General features: G+C 38.4%; 1 protein-coding gene across 9 annotated transcripts in view; it reads left to right on the plus strand.

Annotated features, from left to right (window-relative positions):
- Positions 1-16,157, plus strand: part of SYNJ1 (synaptojanin 1) — a 78,743-nt gene that overhangs the window by 50,408 nt on the left and 12,178 nt on the right. For 6 of the 9 annotated variants that reach the window (XM_063447752.1, XM_063447769.1, XM_063447813.1 and 3 more), the window contains exons 13-26: positions 789-812; positions 1,064-1,255; positions 4,583-4,667; positions 5,572-5,712; positions 5,923-6,115; positions 6,676-6,834; positions 7,091-7,247; positions 7,654-7,771; positions 7,872-8,087; positions 8,459-8,537; positions 9,157-9,319; positions 11,171-11,386; positions 12,561-12,683; positions 13,692-13,730. In XM_063447752.1, coding sequence (XP_063303822.1) covers positions 789-812; positions 1,064-1,255; positions 4,583-4,667; positions 5,572-5,712; positions 5,923-6,115; positions 6,676-6,834; positions 7,091-7,247; positions 7,654-7,771; positions 7,872-8,087; positions 8,459-8,537; positions 9,157-9,319; positions 11,171-11,386; positions 12,561-12,683; positions 13,692-13,730 — 1,905 coding nt within the window. The remainder of the gene's footprint in view (positions 1-788; positions 813-1,063; positions 1,256-4,582; positions 4,668-5,571; positions 5,713-5,922; positions 6,116-6,675; positions 6,835-7,090; positions 7,248-7,653; positions 7,772-7,871; positions 8,088-8,458; positions 8,538-9,156; positions 9,320-11,170; positions 11,387-12,560; positions 12,684-13,691; positions 13,731-16,157) is intronic. The other 3 variants (XM_063447788.1, XM_063447795.1, XM_063447778.1) reach the window with 2 other exon arrangements.

The following is a 16,157-nucleotide window of genomic DNA, read 5'->3' on the forward strand; positions in this document are numbered from 1 at the left end:
CAGCGGGACACAAGCCCTCGGCTGAGCGACAAACGACCACATAACAGACTGGGCATTGGATGAACAGACAAGAGGCCTCGGACTGTCTCCCGGCACAGGCACAGACGGCTCTGCAGACCTGGTCTACCCTGGTGAACTCCCGATATGTACAGGTCTCCCTATGTGACCCTCGTATACCTTTGCCTAGACCTAGCCTTTGGGACTCATTCATAGATGTTTTACAATGCTTAATAGTCTTAAAACCAACTACCATATAGCTGATACCCTTGATTGCTAGCACCGTTTTCTCTTACATATGCACCCACTCAGGAGCTGAGCTTGGACTGTTAGTTAGCCTGCACTAAAAACATAACTTCCACGATTCATCAAGCTTGTTTACCATCTGCTAATATGTCTATGTTTCCTCCTGTAGTCTCTCAGATCCTAAGCTCAAACTCATGTTTAAGCCTGTTTTCTTAAACCATAAAAATGTGCAGATCTTCGTTTGTCACGACACTGTATTTACCTGTGATGTTGCTATATGTTTGTCATGCTGTCGTGGCATCACAAGCAAACATGTTACTCTATGCACTAAGAAAAATAAAGAATTAAAAAAAAAAAAAAAAAAAAAAAGTATTCAGGTTGGGACCTCTCACATATTTTTTCACACTTGTCCCTGGAAATGATAAGGGCTAATTATTAGCTTGCTCCTTTTACACCATTGCATACTTAAAAAGTATGGCTGACACTGGATTTTATGATATTCTATTAACCAAATATCTATCCTTTCTCCTCTGCTGCGTCATCAGTCTCTGAACTCATGTTACAATCAGGTACAGTAACTTTAATTGTTGATGGCGATATAAACATTCTACATTTGCCATTCATCTCTGTATATCTTAGTAACCCTGTTATTGCTAGCACACAATGAACCACTGACAAAACGAGCAGTTAAGTCTTCTTTTTGTCTTTTGTGTTTTTTGCCTCACATTTTTTAAGTATCCCTCTTGTTATAGTTTCATCAGTGCGTCTAATGAGTTTGTAAAGATTAGTTAATTCATTGAGACATTTTTCTTGATTATAGCTTCTCCCAGAGTCCTACGGAGCATGTGTGAAAATTATTACAGATATTCGAAACCCAGAAAAATCCGAATCTGTGTTGGGACCTGGAATGTCAATGGTGGGAAGCAGTTCCGAAGTATAGCGTTCAAGAATCAAACTCTAACAGATTGGCTGTTGGATGCTCCAAAGATTGCAGGGATTCCGGAGTTTCAGGGTAAAAGATATATTTCTTTTTTTTGTCTTAAACTTATCGGACGTTGACTGCTTACCTTTTTGTCCTGTAGTTTTTTGTTTTTTTTTTATCATGATACATTATGTGAAAAAGTAGTCGACAATAACTGTAGTTAGCATGGCAAAAAGCCAACCATCACTGCTGTTGCCTCCTTACTTGACACCACTACATTAATAACTCAACCTTTTTTATTTTGTCACTTTGTTACTAAGATGTTGTCTATCTTCATGGCCAGTTGAAGACCCTACACCCTAATCTATCCATTTTAAATTATAAATTATTCTCATGCTCATTCCAGCACTTGTGCATTTCATTGGCCACACTGCACAGGCCATAGTGATATAGCTGCTTAAATGTATTCTAAACTAATGCTGTTAAAGGGAAACTCCAGTGCCAGAAAAACGATCCGTTTTTCTGGCACTGGAGGGTCCCTCTCCCTCCCACCCCCCAATCCCCGGTTACTGAAGGGGTGAAAACCCCTTCAGTCACTTACCTGGGACAGCGGCGATGTCCCTCGCCACTGTCTCCGCCTCCGCGACGCTCCTCCTAGTGATTACGTCGGCCGGTGGGCGAGACTAATCTCGCTCACCGGCCGAGGAGACCTAATGCGCATGCGCGGAAATGCCGCGCATGCGCATTACGTCTCCCCTTAGGAAAGCATTGAAAAATCATTTCAATGCTTTCCTATGGGGTTTTGAGCGACGCTCTAGCACAGTAAACCTGTGCTAGAAACTAGGAAGTGACCTCTAGTGGCTGTCTAATAGACAGCCACTAGAGGTGGAGTTAACCCTGCAATGTAATTATTGCAGTTTATGAAAAACTGCAATAATTACACTTGCAGGGTTAAGTGTAGTGGGAGTTGGCACCCAGACCACTCCAATGAGCAGAAGTGGTCTGGGTGCCTGGAGTGTCCCTTTAAGTCTTCTTTGGCTCTTGCATTCACTAAAGGGACACTGTAGGCACTATAACCATGTGATCTGATTGAATTGGTTATATGGCTATATGTCTAGTGTCCCCTGGCAATGTACCCTCCATTCAGTGTTAAAAGCCTGTTTTGAACAGTTTAACCCTGAATTAGGGTCCCTGGCTTAACCTAGCTGATTTAACTGGAGGTATGGCTAAGGTAGAGATTACAGACTTCTTCTAGCCATACTGGTTCATACCAGCAATGGCACTGTATTAGACTGAATTCAGTCAGCTGACACTCTCATCCAATCACGGGTGCTCACTGCTGCTTAGGCAAATGCGTCTTCCAGCACAGAGGGGACATATGCTTGCTTAGCATTAAACCATAAAACCCAGTTTAACTCTTAATGGAAGGACAGTACCAGGGGACTGACAAAACTATAACCACTTCAATGAGATGAAGCAGTGACAGTGCCTATAGTTACATAGCTGAAAAGAGACTTGCGTCCATCAAGTTTAGCCTTCCTCACGTATGTTTTTGCGGTTGATCCAAAAGAAGGCAAAAAAAAGCCTAGTCTGAAGCGCTTCCAATTTTGCAACAAACTAGGAAAAAATTCCTTCTTGACCCCAAAATAGCAGTCAGATGTCTCATTGGATCAAGCAGCTTATTACCCCACTAATTAAAAATTATATCTCTGTATGTTATGTTTTTGGAAGTATTTATCCAATTGCTGTTTAAACATCTGTATGGACTCTGATAAAACTACCTTTTCAGGCAGAGTTCCATATCCTTATTGCTCTTACTGTAAAAAAAAAACTACTTTTCTTTGCCTTAGATGAAATCTCATTTCTTCCAACCTAAATGCGTGACCTCCTGTCCTATGTATAGCCCTGTTTATGAATAGATTTCCAGATAATGGTTTGTACTGGCCCCGAATATATTTGTATAATGTTATCAAATCCCCTCTGAGGCGCTGTTTTTCCAAACGAAAGAGTTTTAAATTTTATAACCTTTCTTCGTAACTAAAATGCTGCATTCCTTTTATCAATTTTGTAGCTCGTCTCTGCACTCTTTCTAGTTCCATGTTGATATCCCTAATCCACTACCATCTAGGGTGTAAGTTGCTTGTGCATTCTTGACCCCGAAGTGCATAACTTTGCATTTCTCTACATTAAATGTCATCTGCCATTTTAGTGCCCAGTCCCCCAATCTATCTAAATCCCTCTTCAGCAAATCAATATCCTGCTCACATTTTCTTACTTTACAAAGCTTTGTGTCATCGGCAAGATCATTTATAAATATGTTAAATAGAAGCGGTCCCAATACTGAACTCTGAGGGACATCATTTACCATTAATGACAACTCGTACTCTATCTTTAAGCCAGTGTTCTACCAAAGAACAAGAATATTCATCTAGACCAATTTCTATTAGTTTGAAGACTAACCTATTGTGAGCAGCCGTACCAAATGCCTTGTCAAAATCCAAGTAGATCACATCCACTGCAACACCCTGATCTATACTTCTACTTACTTCTTTGTAGAATGCAATTAGGTTAGTTTGACGTGACCTATTTTTCATAAAACCATGCTGATTATTGCTTATAACAAAGTTCCTGAATATTATCCCTTAATAGCCCTTTAAATATTTTCGCAGTCACTGAAGTTAAGCTCACAGGTCTATAATTTCCAGGCAAGGATTTTAAACCCTTTTTAAATATAGGAACGACATCTGCCTTCCTCCTATCCTCCGGTAAAATACCTGAAACAAAAGAATCTTGAAAGATTAAATACAGAGGTTCCCTTATTTCCCCTCCTAAAACTTGTCACACCTATAACAAGTTAATTGTGCGCAGTTGCCATGTGAAATTGTGTTTCCTTGATCATCTGAAATGTGTATGGCATTTGATGGAATCTCACTGCTACAAATTTCCCACCCTTGGAGAAAACCACCATGCTCCTTCTATGTAACTTGCTGATAAGAGAGCAGGTCTTCATGTCTGATCAGCAGAACATGAATTGCTGGGTAACATGTAGCAGTCTTGGGCAAGATTTCAATAGGTTCAGGTGTAATTGCTTCACTTTTTGAACTTTCAAACTTTCAGGAAAGTTGCCCTCTAAAATTCGGCTTAGTGCATCAAGTATCTGCATTGCCCATCCAATCCATTTTTGAGTTTCGTTTGGTATGAATTTTTAGGAAATGTTAAATATCACTGCCTGTGTGATGTCCCATATGACGTGCTTTTGGGTAGTGGAAAGCAAAACTATTTTCTTGCTTTTCTTTACTATAAATATCTAGACTTTCCCATGTTCCCTTCCCTCAATTTGTGATGTGTTAATTAAACCCTCTTCATTTATTTATTTATTTATTCTATTTATTTTACTTATTTATTTTTACTTTTTAGATAGACGAAGCAAACCAATTGATATCTTTGCTATAGGATTTGAAGAGATGGTTGAGTTAAATGCAGGAAACATCGTGAATGCTAGGTAAGTATAATAGGGAGATTGATGGTGTTAAAGATAAGTTAATATATATTTTGTTACTGGTAGAAATTATTGTAATTTCCAAGAAACCAAATTGTTTGATTTATTTTACAATGCAGATATGATCTGTTTTCTCTGTAGCTGAAGAATAAAACACAATATCTATTTTTTTGTGTGTGTTAGACCAGGGTGGTGTAGTTGATTCGAACCCCTTCACTACTGTTGTAGAACTAAGTTTGCAGATGTTTTGCCAAGCCTTAAGGCATCATGTTAGTATTGGAGGAGGCTGTCGTACTGTTACCGCTGTGTTAAACCCCATCTTGTTTAACTCAATATTCCTGTCTAGCATGTATTCAGCCTGACAGCTGTTAGAGACCTGTTCCTCGAATTTCCTAGCTATTCTCTCAGTATTGTTTTATTCACTTCTATGATTTGTGGCTGAGAAATTTTGAAGGCCACCAAATTCAGTGACCAAGCTTTTCAGTGGAGGGGAGAACACACTAGACATGTACAAAAATAAAAATAAAACAGAAAAAAAGGTGGACAGTGCACTGGTGTAATCGCCATTTCCTCATAGAGATGCATTGACTCAATGCTTGGCATACATATCCTATTGCTTGCCTGGGGGGTGATTGTTTGATTATAAATGGATAAGATGAGTCTGTAGGCTTGGCATTGTGATCCATATTACTATGGTTTGTTTATACACTAGGTCTGCCATTGTTTATTGTTGATGGACTAGGAAAGACTCAGTGAGTGAAACAGGGGTAGATAACAAATTAGGAGGCTTATTTTCTATCTTAGATGATTGGAAATGTATCAAACAAAAATCTTTTATTTTTTTTTATTTTAATGTTTGTAATGCACCTATTAACTTTTTTTTTTTTGTTTTGTTTTTTGTTTCCAGCACAACCAATCAAAAGCTTTGGGCTGTAGAACTTCAAAAAACTATTTCTAGGGACAATAAGTATGTTCTTTTGGCCTCTGAACAGCTTGTTGGTGTCTGCCTATTCATCTTCATTAGACCTCAGCATGCTCCTTTCGTTAGGTAGGTTTGCACTATTTGCTTGAGTTTTTATATTGCAGTGAATGTCTTGAATGCCAGTGAGATCTGGCACAGGCTGACCGCAGAGAAAGACGTCTGATCATACTTTTCTGATGTCTTGCAGTTCAATACCCACAGCGCAGATGTATTTTTGATGTAGAATATCCTGACTGTTACACACTTATCGCCCATTCTTGTGCTTGTTTGTTACAGGGATGTTGCAGTTGATACGGTGAAGACTGGAATGGGAGGAGCTACAGGAAACAAAGGCGCCGTAGCAATTCGCATGCTATTCCACACAACCAGCCTGTGCTTTGTCTGCAGTCACTTTGCCGCAGGGCAGTCTCAAGTCAAAGAGAGAAATGAAGATTATATGGAAATAGCCCGTAAACTTAGTTTTCCAATGGTAAGTACAAAACAAGTTAAAATTATTATATAACCTTTTTGGAATAATGGTTTATGGAGTTCAAACAGATTGATGACCCAACGTGAAAATACAGTCTATATTACCTTATGACAATGTTATTTCAACTATAGAGATATATAGCTAGATCAGATAGTAGGATCATAGCAAAAGACTCAGGTTGTCTGTCCCCTCCAACCCCTCAAGAAAATTGAAGACACTGGTGCTCCCCATAGACAGGTAACTGTAATGCAATTAAGTCACAAGTGTCTATACTGGAAGGAAGTATCCCAAGGGGAAGCAGAATATTTAAACCACAAATTAGTCTCGGAGAGAATATGAGGGCAGCAGATGCTCTTTGAAATCTGTTCCTCCTACGTTCTGTGCATTAAGCTCACCCGAATAACTTTTCCTGTGTAATCTGTATTTTAATGAAAACATGTTTGCTGCTTACTGCCACACTTTTTTTTTTTTTCTTTTTGTTGCCCCAACTTGATTTTTTCCATACCTCCATATCTTCATATCTTTCATCTTTAAAAGTGGAGCCTTTTTTGTTTTGTTAGGGAAGACTGCTGTTTTCTCACGATTACGTGTTTTGGTGCGGAGACTTTAACTATCGCATTGATCTACCAAATGAAGAAGTTAAAGAACTGATCCGGAGCCAGAACTGGGATTCTCTGAATTTAGGAGACCAGCTGATTAATCAGAAGAACAACGGACAGGTATTAAGACACATAACTGTAAACTTTCTATTAAAAGTTGAAAATAAAATGTAATTTACTTGCAGATTAGATTGCAAATGAACATATTGCTTGAAAGAAGTGTAACTGATTTTCAACATATTTACTTGTGAGACATTTGTTGTTTTCACTGTTGGAGATGTCCTGCCATCGGGGGGGAGGGGAGTGGGCAAGTAAAGGGGTAAGATGGCCACGTTTGTATGTACTTTTAATTTATTTATTTGACTTCTCAATGCAGGTTTTTCGGGGGTTTATAGAAGGAAAAGTTAATTTTGCGCCAACGTATAAATACGACTTATTCTCAGATGACTATGACACAAGTGAGAAGTGTCGTACACCAGCGTGGACAGATCGCGTTCTCTGGAGGAGAAGAAAATGGCCGTTTGACAAGTCAGGTGATTTTAAGGTTTTGGGATTCCCTTTTTTGCATACTGCTTTCATATTGCTATCTAGTCTATATGGATAGTTAAATGTACTTTTCAATGTACTTCTTTGTTTAGATTTACTACAACTGACTTTATCTGCCATGGTAAAAACATGTCCTTTTGGATTTTCTGAGTTCCATACCTGGCAACATTGAATCATCACTTATCTGTCTGTAGCATACTGACAATTAAAGTATCTCCAAGGATGAATTCAAAAGGGGGGCATGGTCAGGAAGCCGTGGGGAATTTTCAAAAGTGAGCTAAACTGCTGTCCCGACCTAGAGTAGAATTCACGTGTACTGTGATTTGCTTTAAGCATTATATGTCCATATAGCCAGAAATCTGCTTTACAGCCTAGGCCTCGTTTGTTTTGTAGCTGAAGATTTAGATCTCCTGAATTCAAGCCTACAAGAAGGGAATAACGTTCCATACACATGGAATCCAGGCACATTGCTGCACTATGGCAGAGCCGAGCTCAAAACTTCAGATCACCGGTAAGTGACCTAGACCTAGACATGAGATTGGTATTTTTTTTTCTTCATCAATATGTGAAAACAAAAATGTTTAGAGTTAAAAAAATTTCCCATCTTGCAGGCCTGTTGTTGCCCTCATCGAAATTGATATATTTGAAACTGAAGCAGACGAGAGGCAAAAGATCTATAAGGAGGTGTTTGCGTCCCAGGGGCCCCCTGATGGCACAATAATGGTCTCCCTCCAGAGCAGCACCCCAGAAGATAATTATTTTGATGACAGTTTAATTGATGAGCTGCTCAGTCAGTTTTCAGGCTACGGAGAAGTTATACTTATCAGGTAAGAGATGCCTTGGGAAATTTCCATTTTATTTAGAAATATTATAAGCTAGCCTTTTCGTGTAATAATGGATAATCCTAGCCAGGCCACGAGGGCAGCTAACGTTACTCATGTAGATAACACGGTGAGTAATCTACTAACCAAAGAAGCCATCGTCCCTTGGTAAAAATGAGACCCAGGCCCATAAAGGGTCAAAGGAAAAAATGTGCAAATTCTGGGTTTGGCTTGCATGGCTTTTACATCAGTTTTATTCTGCAATAAGGGACACGTGAAATAGGTTATTGATTGTTTTTTCAAACAATCCGAATTTTCCTAGTTTAGGACACCGAAGAACCACAGTTAAGTATTAACAGACAGTCCTCTTTCTGCAGGTTTGTGGATGACAAAATGTGGGTTACATTTCTGGAAGGAAGTTCTGCTTTATCTGTTTTGGACTTGAATGGCACGGAGGTAATGTGAACATGTTTGTTTATGGTTATATATTTATTTTAGAGATCTAGTGGTGTAGCTTGTATAGTATAGAAAGGCTGCACTCTCCTAAACATAAATCCTTCATAAGGGTGCCTTTGTAACCAATAAATATCGCAAACTCGATAGAGCGCCCTCACATTCAAACTAGCTTTAGAACCCATAAAATTTTAAAAATAAATAAATAAACCTGACCTGGGTTAAAACAAAAATGGGGATTTAGTTAGAGTATGTGATCACAGATTGTGTAATCCTACCACTATTTACAGACACATATTCTAGACAGGTCCTACTCTTTACTATTTACCAACCTAATGAAGTTAACCCATTTCTATTCGATTCAGAGAAGAGTGAGCATTGTATGCAATAACAAATATGTCCAATATATGCAATATCACTCTCCCCAATAGTCACATTTGGAGAAAAAGCTAAGTATCTAATACACTTATGATAAAAATGAATGTTTTCCCAGTGTCAGCACATCAAATAATAAATTAATTATAAATACTCTATCATAATGAAACTAACTCTGATTATTCGTGACAGTTTGAGAGTTGGTCTACGTTATAATTCTAATGTCCAACTCCTCATAAACCTGTAGGTATTGGGAAGACCGATCGGCATTCAGTTAAAGAATCCAGACTGGATCCTGCATTTAGAGGAAGAGATCAAACTGGAAAAGATCAGCCTGTCAATGCCGTGTTCCACAAGTTCCACACTGCTCGCCGAAGACGTAGACATCTCGGGAGATTTTGACATGGAAGGTGAGCTATCCTCTGCATCTGTTTGGAAATGAAATGGCACGGTGTGATTCACTGGTAGAAATTAGATGCCAGTGCTTGAGCTTCTCCAAGAGCTGGCTAAGATCTCTCTGGTAAAAAAAAGTATGTTTACTAGACAGCAGGTTTTGGAGTACACAATGTTTTTTTTAGAATTTAGTTTTAGTCACCTATTGAATATGTTGCGCTATATAAATAATTGTAATGGAATTTAAGCCAAACTAGCTACAGAGCCTTATAACCACTGCATCAGTTCTAGTCATTATCTCCCCTTTTATGATGTGAACTTAGCGGATAACGTTTTGTGAAAGGTCCTACGCTGGTAATGTTTTCACCTGGTTTTCAAAGTATAAGATTACATAGGTATAAGTTCTGATGCAGGGCGTTTGCTATAGAACTATAAATGCCCAATGGACACACCGGAAGCAGAGGTATAATTTTGACACGTTGACAAATTGCTTTCTTGCCTCAACATGCCAGATCGCCACATATTGGTTGCATGCCTTCTGCAGCTAAACTGTTAAAACAGGTTTTTATGGCCATCGATACAGATAGCCTTGCAAATACCCACAGACATCAAAAGTAGGAGAGGTGGGAAACGATTAAACCACATTATCGCTGCCGTGCTGAGTTCTAGAGAATTCAGAGCTATAGAAGAACGGTCACCTCAAAACTATTTATATATTAATGCGTTCATCAAGTATTGAAAGGAAATAGGTTGTTGTTTTTAAATCACGTATATGTAAAAAAAATGAGAGAAACTCATCCCCACTTTAGTGTATGACCGGAACCTACAGCTATATACATACACCTTGGGTCAGACGGTGTTTGAATGTGATATTCCGTCTGATGATGTCACTGCACTGTGCAGGGAAGAACACAGACTATGTAAAGGGTTTTCAAACATTGACCCATGGTGCACGTCTATGGCTTTTTTTTTTTAATAACATATACTTTACTTAACACTGAATCTGTTTCCTTTCAAAACTTGATGAAATGATCGTTATATTAAAAAATAATAATAATAATAATAATAATTGTGTTGAAGTTGCAGCTGTCTTTTAAAGAAAAGCTCCTGTTGGAATTTGTATTTATGCTATTTTTTCCCCCAGAATTTCTCCCTCCTCTGTTCTCTCCATTTTACTCTCATTCTGAATCAGATTTATTTTGCTTGTTTGTTTTTTCTTCTATCATTTTAAAATGGTGGTAAAATTTGAGAATATTATTTGTATTCTTTTTTTCAAGTTTGAAATGTAATCAAACCTTGCTCAAAGCATGAAAATGTGCTCTTCAATGCTTTGTGTCAAATGGAATTTAGACATTTTATATTGTTACTATTATTAGTGGAATATATATAGCGCCAACTAATTCTGCATCACTTTACAATATTACAAGAGGGGGAAATCTAACAATAAATGAGACCATTACAAAATGTACCAGGAACAATGGGTCGATGAAGACCCTGCTCAAACAAGCTTACAGCCTACAGGAAGTGGGGTATAAAAACACAATATGAAGGGCAGAGTGGGGGATAGCACCCAAGTGACGAGGTGGTAAAGTAGCAGAATTAGAAGAATACAGCATATATAATAAGTACAGTTATACAGATGTTTGCTGACTGCGGATAAACCTCATACAAATTGAAATTACGACTCGGTGATGTTATATTTGCATTTTTTTTTTTAAATTTTTAAATGTAGCTTAAGTTAGGGGTTCTTAAACAAGGATAACCAAGCTCTATTTGAAGAACCGTAAAGGAGACACTATTTTATATTCTAGGGATATAATAATATTGAAATTAACATAACACGTGTCTGGAACCTTTCTTTGCTCCAGGAGATGTTGACGATTATTGTGCTGAAGTAGAGGAAATTCTGCCTCAACATTTACAACCTTCTTCAAGCTCTACACTTGGATCTTCTCCCAGCTCGTCCCCTCGCTCAAGCCCCTGCCCGTCACCCACAATGCCGGAAGGACCACCCCCATCTCTTCCTGTACGCCCAAGTCGCGCTCCTTCTTCAAAACAACCAGGACCTGTGGCTACATGTCAAGGTATTTCACCCGCTAAGCCTTTTCTGTTCTTAACACAAGTTTTAACATTATCATACAGGTCTAATTCAAGCAGGATCTTGATATAGGAGAATAAATTATATTTTGGTTTATGTTTGCTTTTCACGCGTTTGAACAATATACACTAGTATATCAAGTCTGTCCAACCTGCATACTCCAACATGTATAGTCCTATTATGGAGAATTTTAAGAAGAAAAACACTAACTTTTCAACTGCTTTTGATGTTCGTGTTTTTTTTTTTTGTTTGTTTGTTTTTTTATGTATTTCTTTTTTTTTGGTTCCACCCTCTGCCCAATTATAAAACAAAGCTCCATTTTCCAGAGCCTCTCTGAAGCAGATCAGTCCTGATGACTTTTTCCTGTCCAATGTTTCTTATAAAAAGGTTTGGGGGATGTAGGGAGCATGTGTGGCAATCCCCCTTCTCCGCCAATACAATGTTTTCCGATATAGAAGCCAGTCATTGGACATGTGCTGTGCAGGATGACCGTGAAAGTAAATACCTTCAAAAATGGAAGATCTTATGGAAAAGCTGGCATTAATGGCATTTCTGACAATGTAAAACATCGTTCTTTCTCAAAAGAGGCCGTGTTTCACACTGACCGTTTCTGTACTCCAAAATCACTAGAGTAAGATATAGTGGTTTTGGTGCTTAAAAGGTCCCTTTATAAATGAACACCACTAAGGAGGTTCTTTTTTTGCCATTTCAATGCAGGCATTTTCATGTAGGGTATCATACATTATGGATGTTCTAAACCTTTTCTTACTTATTAATAAACATTTTATTTAAATTGCATGTTGACGTTTCTCCCTTCTGCTTACAGTTTTTTGGGTAATTCACATTTCTGAATTGCTGCAAAAGTATCTTGTAAATGTGTTGGGTTTTTTGTTATACTGCTTTTGATTTTAAATTGCCCAGTTACCCTTTTAAACTTATGTTTTGTTTCTAAGTCATTTACATTATGTTCTCCCAAAGTAACTTTATCTTTTTTTTTTTTCTTCCTTTGGTAATTTGTGTACCGTAGAACATGCTTTAGATGTCTGATGTCTGAAGGGGAAAGAATTCTTAAAATCTCTTCATGGTGTTTCCTTAAAATGACATGGTCCTCTTGCATATTTTAATTCCATTCTAATAATTAGCTTTATGTTCTCTACTAGATTTCCAGCCAATAACTCAACAGAAAGAACCTTTGACTCTCGAACCAAAACGTCCACCACCTCCACGACCTGGTGTTCCACCAGCACGTCCAGCGCCTCCTCAGCGCCCACCCCCGCCATCAGGTAATACACTGCTTATGCAGAACCTCTGCAGTGTACATTGTGCATTCCTAAAGCTCTATGACTGGCTCATTTCTAACACTCTAATCGTCTACCTCCTGAGATATATGTAGTACTGAATGAGTGATTAATTCCCATTGAATGTCCTATCAAGTGAGTAGACCTAGAATTCTATTGAAAAAGCACCAAGCCCATTTGTCATTTTCAATATATGATGCCATACCCCAAAGCCATATTGAACTTGCATGTACTTTTAATTGGTTTACTATATACCATAAGCCTTACTTTTGCAAAGATAAGCTTTTTAACGTTTTTTAGTATTTGGGGGATTCAAGCAATCTGTTATCATGGTTCAAAAGGGCAGTCCAGGGCAATATATATAATAGAATTCAATGTTTGGTGTCTTACATAGTTCCTTAAATCAGTCACACCTCCACCATATATGAAAATATCTGCCATCCTCATTAAAACCTGTACAACACAACTGATTTGTCAGGACATAGCTATCAGTGAGAGGTCGTTTTGACACAGGGTTTTTAATCAAAGGGCACTTTATGTAACTTGTCCTAAACATGCAGACACGTTTTAACATTTCTTCAGTGAAGTATGAATTATATGCTGCAAAAAAATTATATGCTGCAAAAAATCTCTTCTATTTTTGTATTAGGTTTATTGTCAATTTAACACAATGTTTGAATATGTATTTGCATACATGAGTGTCAAAACGTTTTCATTGCTTAGTTTGTGAGTAACATGTACTGTTTGTTGAGTTTTGTGAACATTGATAAAACAAAACCTCAAAATTAGAACCACCGTATATCCTTCTATAGCTGTTAGAAAAATGGATATTAAAATCGAAGTACGCATACTGAAGAGGCATCACAGTGGTTATAGTGTTAGCTAGTCTCTCTAATTGTAGGGATGGGTTCCATTCTGTATATCTGTCTCTTCTGCTTTTGACTCTTTACTGTATCTCTCTTTTTGCTGCCTGTTTACTGTGTGCATTATAAGGGGCTAGGAGTCCAGCGCCCGCTAGGAAAGAAGCTGGAGGTAAATCTTTGCCTGTTTATTTCAGAGTTTGTTTGTATGATAAATCCAACATGCATTGTCCTCTTTGTTAAACCGTACCGTATAGCTGAAGTACAAGGCTGGTCTTTATGAAAAAACATTTTTATAAAACTCATGGATGTTTAAATTATTTGACTGGACGTGGCAAGCTTAAACATGTTGCTGTATAACATATCAGATAAAGAATCTTACAGCAGCCTCCTACTCAAATCGCAAAGAGCAAGAAAAATATGTCCGTCACTACTTGGGTTCATGAATACGGAAGGATTGACTAAAACATAATGGGTTGGCCATTTTTTTTCCACCAATAAATACACTCTAAATCAATCTGCTGTGAGTTTGCCCATAATATAATTATCTATTATCTTATGTGTCACCATTTCCATCCTGGGAGATATCTTATGTGATGCCATTCCAATGCTGGCCAATGGCTCCTGCTGGTAGTGTAATCCTGCATAATAGTTTCTTTTTATGGGAAGAAAAATTATAAACGGATCTGGTAAGTTAAAACACCCAGGGATTAACAGATAAGCCTGAGAAATATTAAAGATATTAAGTTGCGAGTCTCTTCCCAGAGTGTGCCACCCTACGACACGCCCAGCAGAGAGTATGCGTTTTTTTGCATGTGCCTCGCCTAAAAACAAAAACATTCTATAATATGCGCTATGTTCAAGGGGTGAAATACCCACATAAAAGCAGAAATACCAATCTCAACACAAAAATAGTTAACTTAAAGGACCACTATAGTGCCAGGAAAACAAACTGGTTTTCCTGGCACTATATGGTCTTTAGGTCCTCCCCACCCTCAGTGTTTCACTCCCGCTGGGCTGAAGGGGTTGAAACACTTAACTTTCTCCAGTGCCGGGCTCCCGCTGGGCTGGGGAACTCTCCTGCTCTTGCCGACGTCAGCGCTGAATGCGCATATGCGGCAAGAGCCGCGCGCACATTCAAACCGTCCATAGGAAAGCATTCCTCAATGCTTTCCTATGGACGTCCAGCGTCTTCTCACTGTGATTTTCACAGTGAGAAGCTCGGAAGCGCCTCTAGCGGCTGTCAGTGAGACAGCCACTAGAGGCTGGATTAACCCATAGGTAAACATAGCAGTTTCCCACAGCAGGCAGGGTTAACCCTAGATGGACCTGGCACCCAGACCACTTCATTGAGCTGAAGTGGTCAGGGTGCCTATCGTGGTCCTTTAAGCTAATCAAATACACATCTTATGAATATGTATAAAGAACCTGAAGGCATTTCTAGTGGGTCTTGTACAGCATACACTTACCTCAAGCGTCTGTAGTACACAGGGCATTACATAATCTCTCGAGACTAGTGCTTTATCTATTGAGATAATTTGGGCATATGACAAAATGCCCTTTCATATAAGAGAAGCTTGTAATTTAGCTATGGTTATGTCATTCATGTTGGTTTACTTTATGCTTTTATTTGTTGGTATTTGAATGTAAAATGTACATGAGTAGGAATTGCATGTTAAATAGTGAATTGTATTTTATTGCAAATTCTGCCAGATTGATTGATTTGTTTGGAAAAAAAAACATCTAATTCACTGTTAACTGAATTGGTGCATAAGGAAAAACGGACCCCAAAAAAAGTCCTTATCCACAATCCATTGTGCATGTTATTTAATATTGCTATGGGATCTATAATTCCCTATACATATTTATCCTGCATGCTGTGAAAGGTGTGTCTTGTGGCATGTATGGCGCGCCTTGTATTAACCTCCTTCTTCCTGGGAAGCTTTATAAATCCTACACTAGATGTAAACTAGGTAGAAGAATTTAAAATTCCACAAACTAGGTACGGTAACTTAATTTAATTTTTTTTTTTTTTTAAATTAAGATAACTTTTACTTTACAATGTTGGCTAATTGCCAAATGCCATCAACACGTAGGTCTAATGTCCGTTTCTGGGGGCTGCAATGAGTTCATGTTTCTGGAGTGCTGTGCGATACAAGTGTCTCCCGTGGTTGGGGGACCAGATACATGAAAGCTAAGTAGGAAGGGGAAAATCAGAGAACAGATGCTGTTGTATTGTAAAAGGAAACAACCTGGCTTGTTCAAGTGTTAAATGGAGGAAATTCATAGTAAATTTCAAACTTTAGGCCAGGAAAGCCAAACGGGAGCATTTCTATTTCTTAAAATGATATTTGATGAAGTCCGCTTCTGAGCTGCCACGGATATAGATAGTATATCCTGTCTCCCAACTACCTTCTTTTAATTCCTTTTATTTTCTGTGTATTGTATTTCCACATGGTAGCGAGATCCGTGACTTTCTGATGCTTTAAGATCCGTTAAAACCTATTTCTAGTTTCCCGTTCTATGAAAGCGTTCCGTGTGACAGGGAGTTAGGGTGCATGCAGAATTTGAGCGCAGTGATGTTGCATGTTTTGCATGG

The sequence above is a fragment of the Pelobates fuscus genome, chromosome 1 (genome assembly GCF_036172605.1).
Source record: "Pelobates fuscus isolate aPelFus1 chromosome 1, aPelFus1.pri, whole genome shotgun sequence".
Classification (NCBI taxonomy): Eukaryota; Metazoa; Chordata; class Amphibia; order Anura; family Pelobatidae; genus Pelobates; species Pelobates fuscus.